The sequence below is a fragment of the Archocentrus centrarchus genome, chromosome 21 (assembly GCF_007364275.1).
Source record: "Archocentrus centrarchus isolate MPI-CPG fArcCen1 chromosome 21, fArcCen1, whole genome shotgun sequence".
Classification (NCBI taxonomy): Eukaryota; Metazoa; Chordata; class Actinopteri; order Cichliformes; family Cichlidae; genus Archocentrus; species Archocentrus centrarchus.
Genome location: NC_044366.1, coordinates 24,964,693 through 24,978,222, shown reverse-complemented (window position 1 = coordinate 24,978,222; position 13,530 = coordinate 24,964,693). Strand labels below are relative to the sequence as shown.

The 13,530-nt window shown below is 40.8% G+C and overlaps 1 protein-coding gene across 1 annotated transcript; it reads left to right on the top strand.

Moving 5' to 3' along the window:
• Window positions 1–101: 101 nt before the first annotated feature.
• Window positions 102–2,168, top strand: gpr18 (G protein-coupled receptor 18). Its single transcript, XM_030758982.1, has 3 exons — window positions 102–218; window positions 879–928; window positions 1,151–2,168. The coding sequence occupies exons 2-3, from the start codon at window positions 888–890 to the stop codon at window positions 2,166–2,168; spliced, it is 1,059 nt and encodes a 352-aa protein (XP_030614842.1). The 5' UTR covers window positions 102–218; window positions 879–887.
• Window positions 2,169–13,530: the final 11,362 nt, after the last annotated feature.

The following is a 13,530-nucleotide window of genomic DNA, read 5'->3' as shown; positions in this document are numbered from 1 at the left end:
TAAAAAGAGCAGAAACTATTGCACACGGGCGACACAGGAAGTGAAGGGGGCTTTACAGCCTCTTCTGTCTCGCCACCATCTCAGTCACATTCAAAGAGAAAGTATTCACTTCCCTGTTTTGGCAGTGCGCGCTGGGTATTCTGATATCTTCACGAGCTCCCGGTGGCTTCACTGACTTGTTGGTGTGAGCTTGTCAAGATGTTTGTTTGATTTTTGTGGTAAGTGCAGTCTTTTATTGCCCAGGTAACGCTTCCTGATCTGATTCACTCTTAAGTTGGGAGCTTTGTAAAATTCACAGACGTGTTTTATGGCTGCTTTGAATGTGCCTGTTAGTGATACCCCAAACTGATTTACATGATATGTTTGTTTTTGTTTACAACTTTAGTGACTGATTTTTAAAAAAAAATATATAGATCATATTTAGATTACTATGGGATGTCTAGATACCCCATCACTGTGGTTACATACAATAGAGAGTACAGTACGGTGGAGTACAGTAGAAAAATGTCTGACTGTTAAACACAGCAGTCACATGATTTCTTATCAAGACACAACATCACTTTCACAGGGATACAAATCACACTTCCATGTTTTAGTCTAACCACAGATTATGGTTAAATCAGACATTTGCTTTCATATTTGTTTGCTTGTTTTTCTCTGTTTCCCAAAGTACAGCTGCAGAGCATTTTAAAAATATATATTCAAATCACCAGCTGCTTCTGCAAACTGTCAGACAGAAATATCCATATTTAGAAGAAACAACTATTCCAACTCAGTGTCACTTCTGTAAACCTAACAGGGCCAAAACCCAGTAGATGTGATTGTGCTGAAAGTTTTACAGCCTTTCTGCATTGTATGTTTTATTTTTTTCTTCTCAGATTTTACTCATGTGGACTGAGGAGGAACTAATTCTACACAATCTCCATAAGTAAGTTGCACGATGAGACAAATTACTTCAGTCATAACTTCAGTCAAAGAATACATCTCATTCAGGTCAAATGTAGTTGGTGAACTTTCAAGGAGCCACAAGAACTTCCTTTTCAGTACGAGGACCTTTTTGGCAGTACGACAGCATTATTAACTGCACCACATGTGAACACGTGGCGTATGTACAGCGAAATGTTCTAATTCAAACACCAATGTCTTTCAGTATGACCGTGGACCAAAACTCCACCAACATGTCTGAAACTGGGACTATGAGCTTGGAGCAGGGACCGGTGGAGTACCGCATTTCAGGCCTGATTTTCTACTGCTTCATCTTCATCATTGGAGTCCTGGTTAATCTCACTGCTCTATGGGTGTTTGCCCTGACCACAAAGAAAAGGAACTCAGTCACCATTTACATGATAAACGTGGCCCTAGTAGACCTCACTTTCATCCTGCTACTTCCTTTCAGGATGGTTTACCACCACCAGGACTACTGGCCTTTTGGAGATCTCTTCTGCCGAATCATGGCAGCCCTCACCATTTTCTACCCTTGCATGGCTCTGTGGCTGTTTGCCCTGATAAGCACTGACCGCTACATGGCCATTGTCCAGCCAAAGCACGGCAAGGAGTTGAGGAATGTCCCGAAGGCTGTTGTGGGCAGTGTTTTGGTGTGGGTCATGACCCTGGGCAGCTCTGTGCCCTTGCTCTTCTCCGACAAGGACCCTGATCGCACATCTAACTTCACCACCTGCATCAAGATGCAAGACATCATCTTCATGCGCCACGACAACCCCGTCAACTTTGCGCGACTCATCTTTTTCTTCTTTGTTCCCATCTGCATAATGATCGTCTGCTATGTTGTCATTGTGGACAATCTGATCCATGGCCGCACCTCTAAACTCAAGCCTAAAGTGAAGCAGAAGTCCATCCGGATTATCATCACACTCATTATCCAGGTGCTGGTGTGTTTCGTGCCTTTTCACGTGTGCTTGGTGCTCCGTTTGGTGGGGGAAGGCAGAGACGGGGGGTACAGCACATGGGCGGTCTTCACCACATTCCTGATGAACCTAAGCACAGTCTTGGATATCATCCTTTATTACATTGTCTCCAAGCAGTTCCAGGACAGGGTGATTAGTGTGATTCTGTACAGGAACTACCTGCGAAGCGTGAGGCGAAAGAGCAGGCACACACACACAGGCAGCGTCAGATCAATGAGCAACATGACCAGCGCAATGATATGAAGCAGCCACCTTTTTTTTTTTTTTTTTTTTTTAAACAGAACTGCGAAATATACTGTGAACGCTTTTGCACAGTGTAACACTGAATGCATCGCTGTGTACATGGCTCATTATCAAAGGAATCAAAAACTTGCAATTAATTTCCGAGGTGTAATTTACACTCACAGTATGGGAGTGCTGCTGTTGTGGCAAAAACATCTGTGTTCAGAGCTGATTGACTCACCCATGAGACTTGAGATTTTTTTTTTTTTTTTTGTGCATCTTTGCTTTAGCAGACAAAGCACGAGTGGCTGTGTCTCAGGTGTGATCCAGGCAGGTGAAAATAAGGCTCACGTTCATTTAAAAAGCAGCCCACAGTATCTCAGTGTGTGCTTTGTTGTACATGAATAGTGAAACTTTACTCAACCTACTTGCAGCATCACTGACAGCCTCCGCAGGGGGAAACTTACAGGAAACAATGGTGGGTTTTTAAATGTTAGTTTGGTAGCTGTGTGGTATTATTATTTTTTTTTTTACCTCTGCCTCTGTAGCACCTCAGTTCCTGCAGAGGCTGAAGTGAGCAAATATTGCCATTACTGCTACGTGATGTCATGCACACGAGGTGCAACGAACCCAGTTTTGTGCAGCTGGTTTTATATTTAGATTTGAAGAAAGAAAGAAAGAAAGAAAGAAAGAAAGAAAGAAAGAAAGAAAGAAATAAAGAAAGAAAGAAAGAAAGAAAGAAAGAAAGAAAGAAAGAAAGAAAGAAAGAAAGAAAGAAAGAAAATTACATCACTCACCATAAGTTTTGTTAAAATTGTTGTAAATTTGTTGACCAGGTGATGGCAGCATGGCACAATTAGATCCCATCAACCTGCCAGAGCAGGCCAACACATTTCTTTCTTAACTTTCATCGTGTGAGTTGTGCAAGATTTTTATTCCTCTGCTTCTTCTTCTTTTTTTTTTTTTTTGGTAATTTCATTCATACTAGCCAGCTTCACAAAAGCAGACACTTCAGCTTTCCTTCCTGTGAAATAACCTGTGCACCTCATTCACACAGAAGTTGTCAACAGTCATAAGAGCTCTCTGAAACAGGGATCAGACCAAAGTGTGTTTATGGTGGAATGTGAATTGTATTGATTGGATGTTAAATGATTCAGTCGCTTGGAGTGCATTTACAGTAACATGCTCGAGAGATGTCAGCGAGGCTATTCGGTAGATTTAAAGCCGCCTTAAGCTCCAAAGAGAAAAATCTTTTTTCTACGCTGGGATACTTCAGTGTCAGGTCTCTGCTGTAAGTGTAAGTACCACAAGTGTAATTTATTCTCAATTTCTTCCTCAAATGACAGATGAGGAAATGATTTAGCAGTGGGCATGCGACAGTTCTGTCTCTGCAAAGTGCAAATGGAAGAAATGGGAATGATTCTGATAGAAGTCCAGCATAAACATCACTGAGAGTTGATTTGGTGCAGCCAGTTGTTCTGTCACTCACATGCAATCATAATCATGTTAGACAGTAAGTCACTGTAGCTGGGTAACAGTGTGGCCCCATGACACAGTCACAGATCAGCATAGTTACTGCATAGCTGATCACTCGCAAACACCACTAAATATACTGCATTATACTCAGAAGGTCCTTAAAACATGTCTGATTCGGTTAAGATTTTTCAAGCAAGCCCAGCTGCATTCTCACTGAGATTAGTCACTGCAGCACAGTGGTACAAGGAGAAAGTGTACTGAGAGTCCACGTGGTATTCGGCTGATCGGCTGACAGCGTTCAGAGGAAGAAGCGACCAGTGTGTCTGATATAAAATGGACAGATTTATGCTGCGCTAAATAAAAGAAGGCAGACTTCAAAATTACCATCTCACGGAATTCTGGGAACTGCAGTTCATCACATGGTGATAGGTTTATTGGCTGGTGGACTACAAGTGGATTTATAACTGAGAGGTCAAAGGTCAAATGAAACATCAGAGGGTTGTCTATGTGTCCCACCTGTTAGACATCAAAGACAAACCAGCCGCAGCGCTCACAGCAACTGGCATTTAAAACAATTAAGTTTCCTGTCAAGTCCCTGTGATGAATTATCCGGAAGCTTTACCAGCCGTAATTCTAAATCTTCCCAACAAGTGCCTTTGTTGTAGAGAAATTAATGAAAACAAGATTGTCTTTCATAGGAGCTGATCTAACAGCGCAACAGCCAGCTGCTCTTCTTTGGGAATAAAAACAGTCAGCATTAAACACAGCTCGCACAAAATACTTTTTTTTTTTTTTTTTTTTTCCACCACTCGTGTGGAAAACAAATCAGGCAGCAGGCGCAGTGGCCATCTGTTTTGTTATTTGATATGTGTGAATACATGTTGTAATGACTTTGTTTGTGAATCACTCTGCGCGGCAGAACACACGAGAGCTCTCGAAGTGCTGGAGTGTTCAAAGCTAATCATATAATTGGACACAATAGTCGATGACAAATGGAGACGCTTGGAGCCAGCCAGCTGGGGAAGTGAATATGTAATCATTGTAAAATCATATCATTTTTGCATATTTGAAGACAGCTTAATAGAGTTTGCGTGTCAGCACACTATCAAATGATGATCAGAGACAGTGTGGCTGCATTCGTTTTTCAAACTGTGCTTTTTATTTATCTGCATCGTGATTAAAAGTGTTTCTAAAGAGTTAGTTTCTAACGCTGCGTCTTCATGTGGGCAGATTTGGGAGGAAATGCCCCTCTGAATTCAAAGAGGAAAAAAAGGAGTAGTTAGAGCTACAGTTGTACTGGAGGTACTTCTGCAGTTGCCTGAGGGTATGCATGGGACTGTACATTTAAAAGATTAAAAAAAAAAAAAATTGCAATATAACAAATATATGTTCACACTGAAGCACCTGCACACTATTTGCTGCAAAGGAAGCAATGAATAAATTGCTGACACTGTATTGCTCAATTGTTGAACTGCCCTTTTTTTTTCTGTGCTGGTAGCATAAATGAAAACTACCAAACCAAACTAAACGCTGAGTTTTGAATTGTCTTAAAAACTAATGTTAAATAAAATCCCAGCTGAATTCAAATTAACACTGAAACAAAGGCGTGAGTGGATTTTGTTGCAGTTTGGTTTGAAGCGCTGTTTTCCACAGTTTTACTATACCATTAGTCTTCATATTGTTCCCATTAGAGAGCACAAGGACATGAAAGAGAGTCTATAATGTTATATAGATACTGTACACATCCAGCCTCAGCTGGGCCTCCTCATCTACTGTATGGCATTAGCAGCCAGCAGCTGCCTGCATTTACATCATTTAGCGTTTCTCTCAGGGCACTTTAATACACTGAACCTCTCCCCTGGTAAACTTTACAATAGGATGTTGAAGGATACTTCTGGACTGCCATAGGAAATGAGAGGCACATGTGCATGGATGTAGCGGCGCAACAGCGGATTCCCCCCTGCGATGCAGAGCTTAAGGGCTGCACAATGAGACTAATGGATTCCTTTTGTGGCCAAAACTAGGTTAAGCACATGAGCTATTGTTTTTATCTGTATTGGATGTACAATCATATCTTATGAAGAGCAGGAACTGCGTGAGGTATGCCTTCGGTACACACATTTAGCAAGGATGGCCTCTCAGAGGTAATCTTTTCCTCTGGCAACTGCAATCTACTTCTGCATTGTCTTTCGTCTCCATTAAAAGGAGATAATCTAGTGCAAGAGTTTCAAATGCTGCTAAACTGCCTCCAATTGACCCTGTATTTAGCATGAGAAGGAGAGGAAATGTATGGCCTTGATTACAGCTGTGTGTCTATTTTAGCAGACTGTTCTATTGCTGATTCACACACACACACACAGCCATCCACCATTAGGGACTATAAATAATGTAAGGCCCTCATCTGCGTGCATGTGTGTGTGTGTGTTTTCCAACTCTCAGCTCAGCTAAGTGCCTCCATGGAAAACCTTGGCCTCCTCCTCGTCAGGTTCTCCATAGATTTGTATCAAATTTATTCTAAGTCAGTGTAAAGAAGCACATTCTCGACAGTGTTCTGCTCCATGCAAGTTTTTAATTCTATTAGGTGAAGTGGAATAGGAGCGCCAGTGGGGACTGTGTCAGGTTGTGTTAATATTTAATCCGGTCTCACTTCAGGTTCCACATGAGCCACGGTATTGTAAGAGAAGAATGAGGACGCAACATTACAAAGCGGATAAAAAGACATGAATAAAGCCACTGTAGGTCCAGGACATGGCCTCACTCAGGATGTGGTGTTGTGAAATGCTTGCGAAGACACTATTATGAGATGTCACTTGCGTCTCTCCTCTCTGCAGAGGCCTGGCTCAGAGTGCAGTGCTCTCTGAGCAGCGAACAATATTATGGCAGCTAATGCTAATGCACTTATTTCAGCTGATGTGCATCTAAAGAGGGCTGACTGACAAATTGAATGTACGAGCAGGTAAAGAGGAAGAGAAGAATAATTGTGCGTGTGCCTGGGATAAAAGTAGGATACAACATTAGCCTGTGTGTGTGTGTGTGTGTGTGTGTGCGTGCGCGCGTGTGTGTATGTGTGTGGAGAAACAGAGGGAGGGAAGAAGGAATGGAACGAAGAGTGAGGGAGGCCTTTCGCTTCCTCTGTGTGCACATCACGTCTCCTCTCCCTGAGCTCAATTACAGGATTGATACTCAGAGAGGAAACTTCATCATGTCGTACAGATGTCTTCACTGAGAAAAAGAGGGAGACGATGCATGTTGTCATTTAACGTGACATGGTCTGCGTTCATTGAAAACAAACAAAATGAGAAACAGTTGGACTATAGATTTCATTATAGGCTAATAATAAATGTGGAGCACCAGCGTGGAGAGGGAACCCACGGAAGGAAGACTGGAGGCTACTTACTGACGGGAATTGGAGGTCGGCATGCCTGTTGGATACCGAATTTAACAATTCTGCTGAGTGAATTAATCTAAAACAATAACTTGTAGACAATAATATTCTTTCAGCGAGCCATTCAGCTCCATCATAGTAAACATTTTTTATAACCCAGACAGCTCTATAAAGTGCTTTAGGCATCATTGGGCACAACCGTCATTAGTCAGTGCTTGTGTGTAAATCTGAATAAAGCCACTGCGTCGGTGATGCAGCGCAGACACGAGCCCATATCTATTTTACACTGTTTCATTTCAAACGTGACACACGCAGAGAACACACTCCACAACAATGGCCATGTTTTGCTTTAATTTGATTAGGTTTTGTCTCAGCAAATGCCAAGTCCTGTTTTGCCTCAAGAACATATCTCTTAATCACGTTCCATCCAGGCTGTGTCTTTCATCTAAATCTCACAGCCGTGGCTCACACCCAACTTTATTTCGCTGAAAGGTAGAAAAAAAAAAAAAAAAAAAAAAAGCACACGCACACACACACACACACAGACACGTATGCACACACACACACGCACCAGCAGGCACACTCACACATCCAACAAGGGGGAATACAATGACAAAAGCCTAGCTCTCATCTCTGTCATATAAAGTGATGTTTTGTGTTTAGCTGTGTGCAATAGAGGTGTGTGTGCGTGTGTCTGTGTGTGCTTGCCTGAGTGTGTGCATGTGTGTGTCTGTCTGCAGGGCTCAGATCCATGTTGTTTGGTTTGCTTCTCCATTAAGAGAGCTGTAAAGGAGAGGGAACAGATGGCTGCTGGCCCGCTCTGTCCTGCATCCTCTCACAACTGCCACACTTCCTGTGCGTCCATTAATCTTCTCTCACTAGTCCTGCAGCACAACTTTATTAAAACAACTCAGGAGAGAGCGAACAACAAGCCCGCACAGCTGTCAGGAGCAAAAGACAGAACCATTCGTCCACAGAAGAACGGCCTCGGATTTCGAGACGCATCTGTAAAACAGCTCAAGTAGAATCTGGTTCGCTTTGAAGCAGGCTCTGCAAAGTGCGCGCTGTTGTAGAGACACAATAAATGCTCATTAGAACGCAGCTGGAACTGCTGTTGTCGCAGAGCTCATTGGCATAGTTTGTCAAACTTAAACATGTAAGGCTCTAGCTCCCTGTCTGGGACAGAGTACTGTTTTACCCTGCTCTAGAAGCTTGTGGGAAATGTGGTGAACTAGTCACATTTTGGCCTGAGTAATGCTTTTAGAGCACTATTAGAATGACCATTAAAGATACCGCTTAGATTATACATCTGAACTGCTTAATGTGATTGGATTTGTAGTTTTTACAGTAAGCTTTCCACATAAATACATAAATTCTATAATCACACAAGGCCTAAATTTGTTGGCTTCCCTGATGGTTTTCCTGGAAGGAAATAAATTAGTATTTTGGTGCAAATTTACATGTTAGCCTCTGTCATGACAAATTCTAAGAGCGTGACTCCATTTGGCCCTATGCTCTGTGTCCATAACAGTCAGTGGGTAAATTGAAAAATCAATTCCAATTTAAATTATTGGAATAAAGGACTCCAGGAGTCGAGGATGTAAAAAAAAAAGAAGGGAAAAAAACCTTCTTCTAGATCCCCTTTAATTGGAAAGTCATTTCTTCAGGGTATTCTAATGGTTCTGAGGGAAGATTGCAAAATAAAGTTGATGAGCTGGGGGGAGGTTAATAGTGTGTGCTTGTGTTTGTGTGTGTTCTACTGACCCTGTGTGTTTTCTTTGCTCTGCCAGCCAGCGTTCAGTCTTCCCCTCCCTTATGACAGAGGCATCAAATGAAGACTAATCCAGTGGGCTCACACACACTCAGACACACACACACACTCCCTTACGCCTGTGGTCACTCGTCTCATCCATCTGTTATCTGGGGGACTGTCGGTGGCTCGTGGGTCAAACTAAATTAACCATCCCTCGCTCACAATTGTAAAAATGTAATTGACTTAATATAACCAACCCTGGTGATTTGGATACTGTGGCTGTGAGTAATTTTGAGAGAGCTTGCAGATGCCACTTCAGATATGAATCAGTGCAGTATTGATATTTCAGGACAAACAGTCACTGCTTAAAAAAATTAAACTAAACATGAGTAATCATTCATTCATGTTTACTGAGATGACAGAGGATTTAATGAGTAAAATAGTTTTATACACTGAACAGTTTAAAATCTTCATGTTTCTCTGTATGACTAACAATAACAATCCCTTGTGGCTGTAATCAAATTTCCTATTGACAGTGGATCATATGACAGCTGGTACTTCTTTAACTGAAGAGCCCACACAGAGCTGTCGTCCATGTCTTTCAAACAGCGGTTCCCCACATTTCTAATGAGCTAGCTTCTTTTATTCATGATTAAGGTTTTCTAGCATTCAGCTTTAATGCTTTGGTTGACTCTAAAGCTCCAGCCATCCATCCAAAGTAACTCACTCATATTCACACCTACAGCCAATATATAATCACCAATTAATCTAACCCAAGCATGTCTTTGGACTGTGGGAGGAAGCCGGAGTACCCGGGGACAACCCACACAGACGTGGGGAGAACATGCAAACTCCACACAGAAAGGTCCCAACGTGGATTCAAACCCAGGAATTATTTGTTGTGAGGCAACAGTGCTAACCACTGCTCCAATGTGCCACCCCCAAGACAGAGTAAATAATGGACTTACATATGCTGCCATATTGTGGCCTGAGACATTAAATAAAATCAGTGTAGATAATAATCAAATAAAAAAAAAAATAAATGAATTTAACTTAACAAAATGTGACTTCTTGGATAAACTGTTAGCATTTTTTTTTTTTTTTTGCATAGTTACATGTTATTTGTCAGAAAATGACATTACAGTTCTATGAATGGCACCAACACCACAAACACAGTCTGCAATAATACCGGTATAAATATTTTAGGGGATATAAAAATGTCATATCACAATATTGTTGCTATAGCAATGCCATTTGTTTACATTCCCTAGTGTGCACAACATTAAGAAAAACCCCAGGCATGTCTGACGGTGAGAGCTGCCTCCGCTGACAAATTTACTACCTAAATAGGGAGCTACTTTAACAACTTCCAACAAAGCACAGCACTTTGCAGAATATGCAAGAAAAGTTTGCGATAAAGATAGAAACAACGAACATGTTTCACCACTAGCAGCCAGTGATGTGCGACCTAAAAGAAAACAAATGTCTCAACACAGCATCACTAGCTGCACTCCATATAAGAGGAAAAGCAAATGGTGAACTACTGATGCGGTTCCATGGTGGAAAGCAGGGCGGTAAGCAGCTTGTTAAAAAAAGCTGTATATTTTTCTGTATATTCTTATTATGTGACATTATTGTGCATCTCCTGACAAGTTGCAAACAAGTTACAAGGTTAGGTTACTTTAGTTACTGTTAAACTAAAGAGTTAAGCAGTTGTTTTATACTTAAAATTTCAGGAGAACAATACCCACATAACTTCTGTGTTTATATTTTACTTATACTGTGCCACTGGATATAATGCTGTGTCACTACCATTGAAATATAGTCCTGTGCTTGTCTCAGTAGATTCACACTTTGAATTAGGTAGTGTGTCATCAGTGACAGTAGCTCATTGGAAAAGAAGGACAGAAAAGGCCCTTAATTTACTTACTTATTAATGGTGCTGCTTGCAACCTGCAAACATCAATAAAACAAACAGTTTTTTGTTTGTTTTTTTGCTACATCACCACAATTGTCACAAATTTTCTTGAAATATCGTCACATCATTTTGAGGCTATATTACCCACTGCCATGCCTGACTGTAAACAAGGAAATACAGCATTTATTTCTGCTGTAAAGACATGTTAACATTAGCATCTGGAGACACTGACTCACTTTTGGAACAAGCCTCAAGTGGCCATTCCAGAAAATGTAGTTTATGGGAGTTTTGCACTGACTTAATTTTTCAGCCCAAGAGCTTTAATATGGTGCACATTGTCTGTAACTGCCTGTATCCGGTTAAAAGCTCCTGATGTATTATGACTTCATTAAAAAAAAAAAAAAAAAAAAAGTAACTGCAGTCGTTAAAAGCTGGACCTGAATATCGTTCCTGTGTTTATAAGTGATCAGAGTTCTGTTCACCATGCAGCCATATGTATGTTTATGCAAAAAACCTTATCACCTCAGTTATTCCAGCTGTTAATCCATTATTATTTCAGTACAGCATAAGTCTTAAATTGGTCCTCCACAGGGAGAAACACATCCAGTAAAAAAAAATAAATACTCAATGCAATCTTGTGCACATCAGTCTAGCTGTCGTTCCTCCCCTTTTTTTTGCCAGCCTGGTCTGAGACCTTTCTCCATCGCCTTGTTGACATTAAGGTAGTGCTGTGTGGAGACATTTCCATTCAAGAAACTTGTTGACATAGTTATCAGACATCAAAGAGCCTTGTGTCATTTTGAAAAGGCCTTATGAGAGTAATGGGGATGTTAAAGGCCGCGCTGGCCCCAAATATCACAAAAGGATGAGAGGATATGAGCAAGCTTTGACTGAAGACTGAAAGGAAAGCATGATAGAAACATAGTTTTAAAAAAAGAAACAGTGAAATGCATTCTTGGGAGTGGGGGGGTGGCGCTCGGCTCCATTTCCGCCTAAGAAGCGCAGAGTTAAAAGGTGGCCCCTGTACAAATGAAACTCAATTTCACGCCACATTATCCCTCCCTGTTCTCTTTCCTGGCTTTCATTTTCATTAAGACCAGAGACAATCATAAATTAATAATTACTGCCGAATGTCTAAGCACAGGCTGCAGTCCTATAGCCCTCCTCTCGCTTCTGTCGTCTTCCATGTTCATGCTTGCAAAATGTTAATTTAGGTAATGTGGCCTGGCCCTTGTCAGATAAAACTGTTTTGTAGTTTCACTAATGCATAATGGTCTATCTGATTAGGTGACATTAGTCTCATCTTTCAGACGATCAGCCTGCACCTTCCTAATGCCTCTCCACAGACTCCAGGTCACCACTGAGTTATCAAGAGACATGCAATATGACTGCCTTCACTAAATGGTCATCGCCTGGCCGGGATGATGAGCAAGGAATTAGTTGGGGTTAACAATGCAGTTGACACTATGCTGAAGTATAAATACAGCTTCATTTCTCACTTGTGAAACTTTTTATCCTTTATGTGCAAAAATACATATATATATCTGTCAACAGTCTTAAGCTGACCATGCAAGAGCAAAACATCAACTAAGTGTGCAGTGTGACATTGGGTGAACCAAAAGCAGGCAGGATCATGCAGAATAATCACGTCTGGGTGATGTCTTCATGAGCACATCTACACATCAAGCCAAGTAAGCAAAACACATAGCTCACAAGGCTTTCATTGCTTTGAATATGCAATCAGCAATGCGCTTTCCGCACTACGGTGAAGTAAAAAAAGGCAACGACACATCTATAATGCACATTTGGTATTTAAAGTCTCTGTGCCTCATGGTCATATTTGTACTGAATTGAATTTATTACAAAATGTGCAGTGATATGAAACATGTAGCTGCAGGGCCTCTTCTCTCACATGCAAGTGCAGGAAAATGCATCAGATAGAGAAATAAACAGAATATCTGAGTAATAGCTGTGAACAGCCCACATCTCACAAGCTCACTGGAGGTGAGCAGAGTGGATCTTTCACTGCAGCACAAAGAAGGAACCTTGGAGACATGTAATGGATGGAGTGTATGTTAGTTTCTTTCACTCGATAGTGAACTTAAGTTTTGAATGGAGCGGTGACAGTCACTGTGGGTCTGAACTCCACAAGAAGCATGGTTTCATGATTGATTGCCCACTGTGTGTCATATTGTTCTTTCAAGGTTGATTGAAACTTTAACCTCATTTTTAATAAAAAGAAGAAAAGCTTGAAATATTTTAGGGCCTTGAATTTTTACAATGCAGCACTGAATTATGCAGCAATCAGTCAATTATTCATCTCTGTGGCTGTGTTATGGCCATGCTTTAAAAAGCATGCAAAATGGGTATGGGCCAAGCATGCTGTGTCAACACATTTCACTCAGAATTGCTTACTAGAGAAATTTGTCTTTCAATGTCGATTTTATATTTTTTTACGTGCTTTAAGAGCTGTAGCTGTTACAGTTACTTTAAAACGATCCCTGTGGATAAGTAATGCGACTCAAAAACAAAAGCAATAAATCAAGAAAAGTTTGTACAAGCAGTTAACTATTAAATGTATTATTCCAAGAAAAAAAAAAACTCAGATTTTTTTTTTGTTCTTGGAGGTGAAACTACAAAATGTCTTGTGGAATGTGTCAAGACATGCAGCTCCATATAAAAAAAATGAATATCAGCCAGGTTGCTGCTTTCCTTCAGGTATTTTTAATTAAACAAGTCTTTTAATTAATATTTTCAATTTTGTTTTGTTTCATCAAAATGCCCAAAGAACACAAAAGCAAAAATAATTCAAAAAAAAGAAAAGAAAGAAAAACAAAAAAAGTGGTCCACT

Coding starts and splice junctions, on each gene's coding strand:
- gpr18 (XM_030758982.1), top strand. CDS start 888: ATGTGGACTGAGGAGGAACTAATTCTACACAATCTCCATAA. Junction 929..1,150: donor ATTCTACACAATCTCCATAA/GTAAGTTGCACG, acceptor AATGTCTTTCAG/TATGACCGTGGACCAAAACT.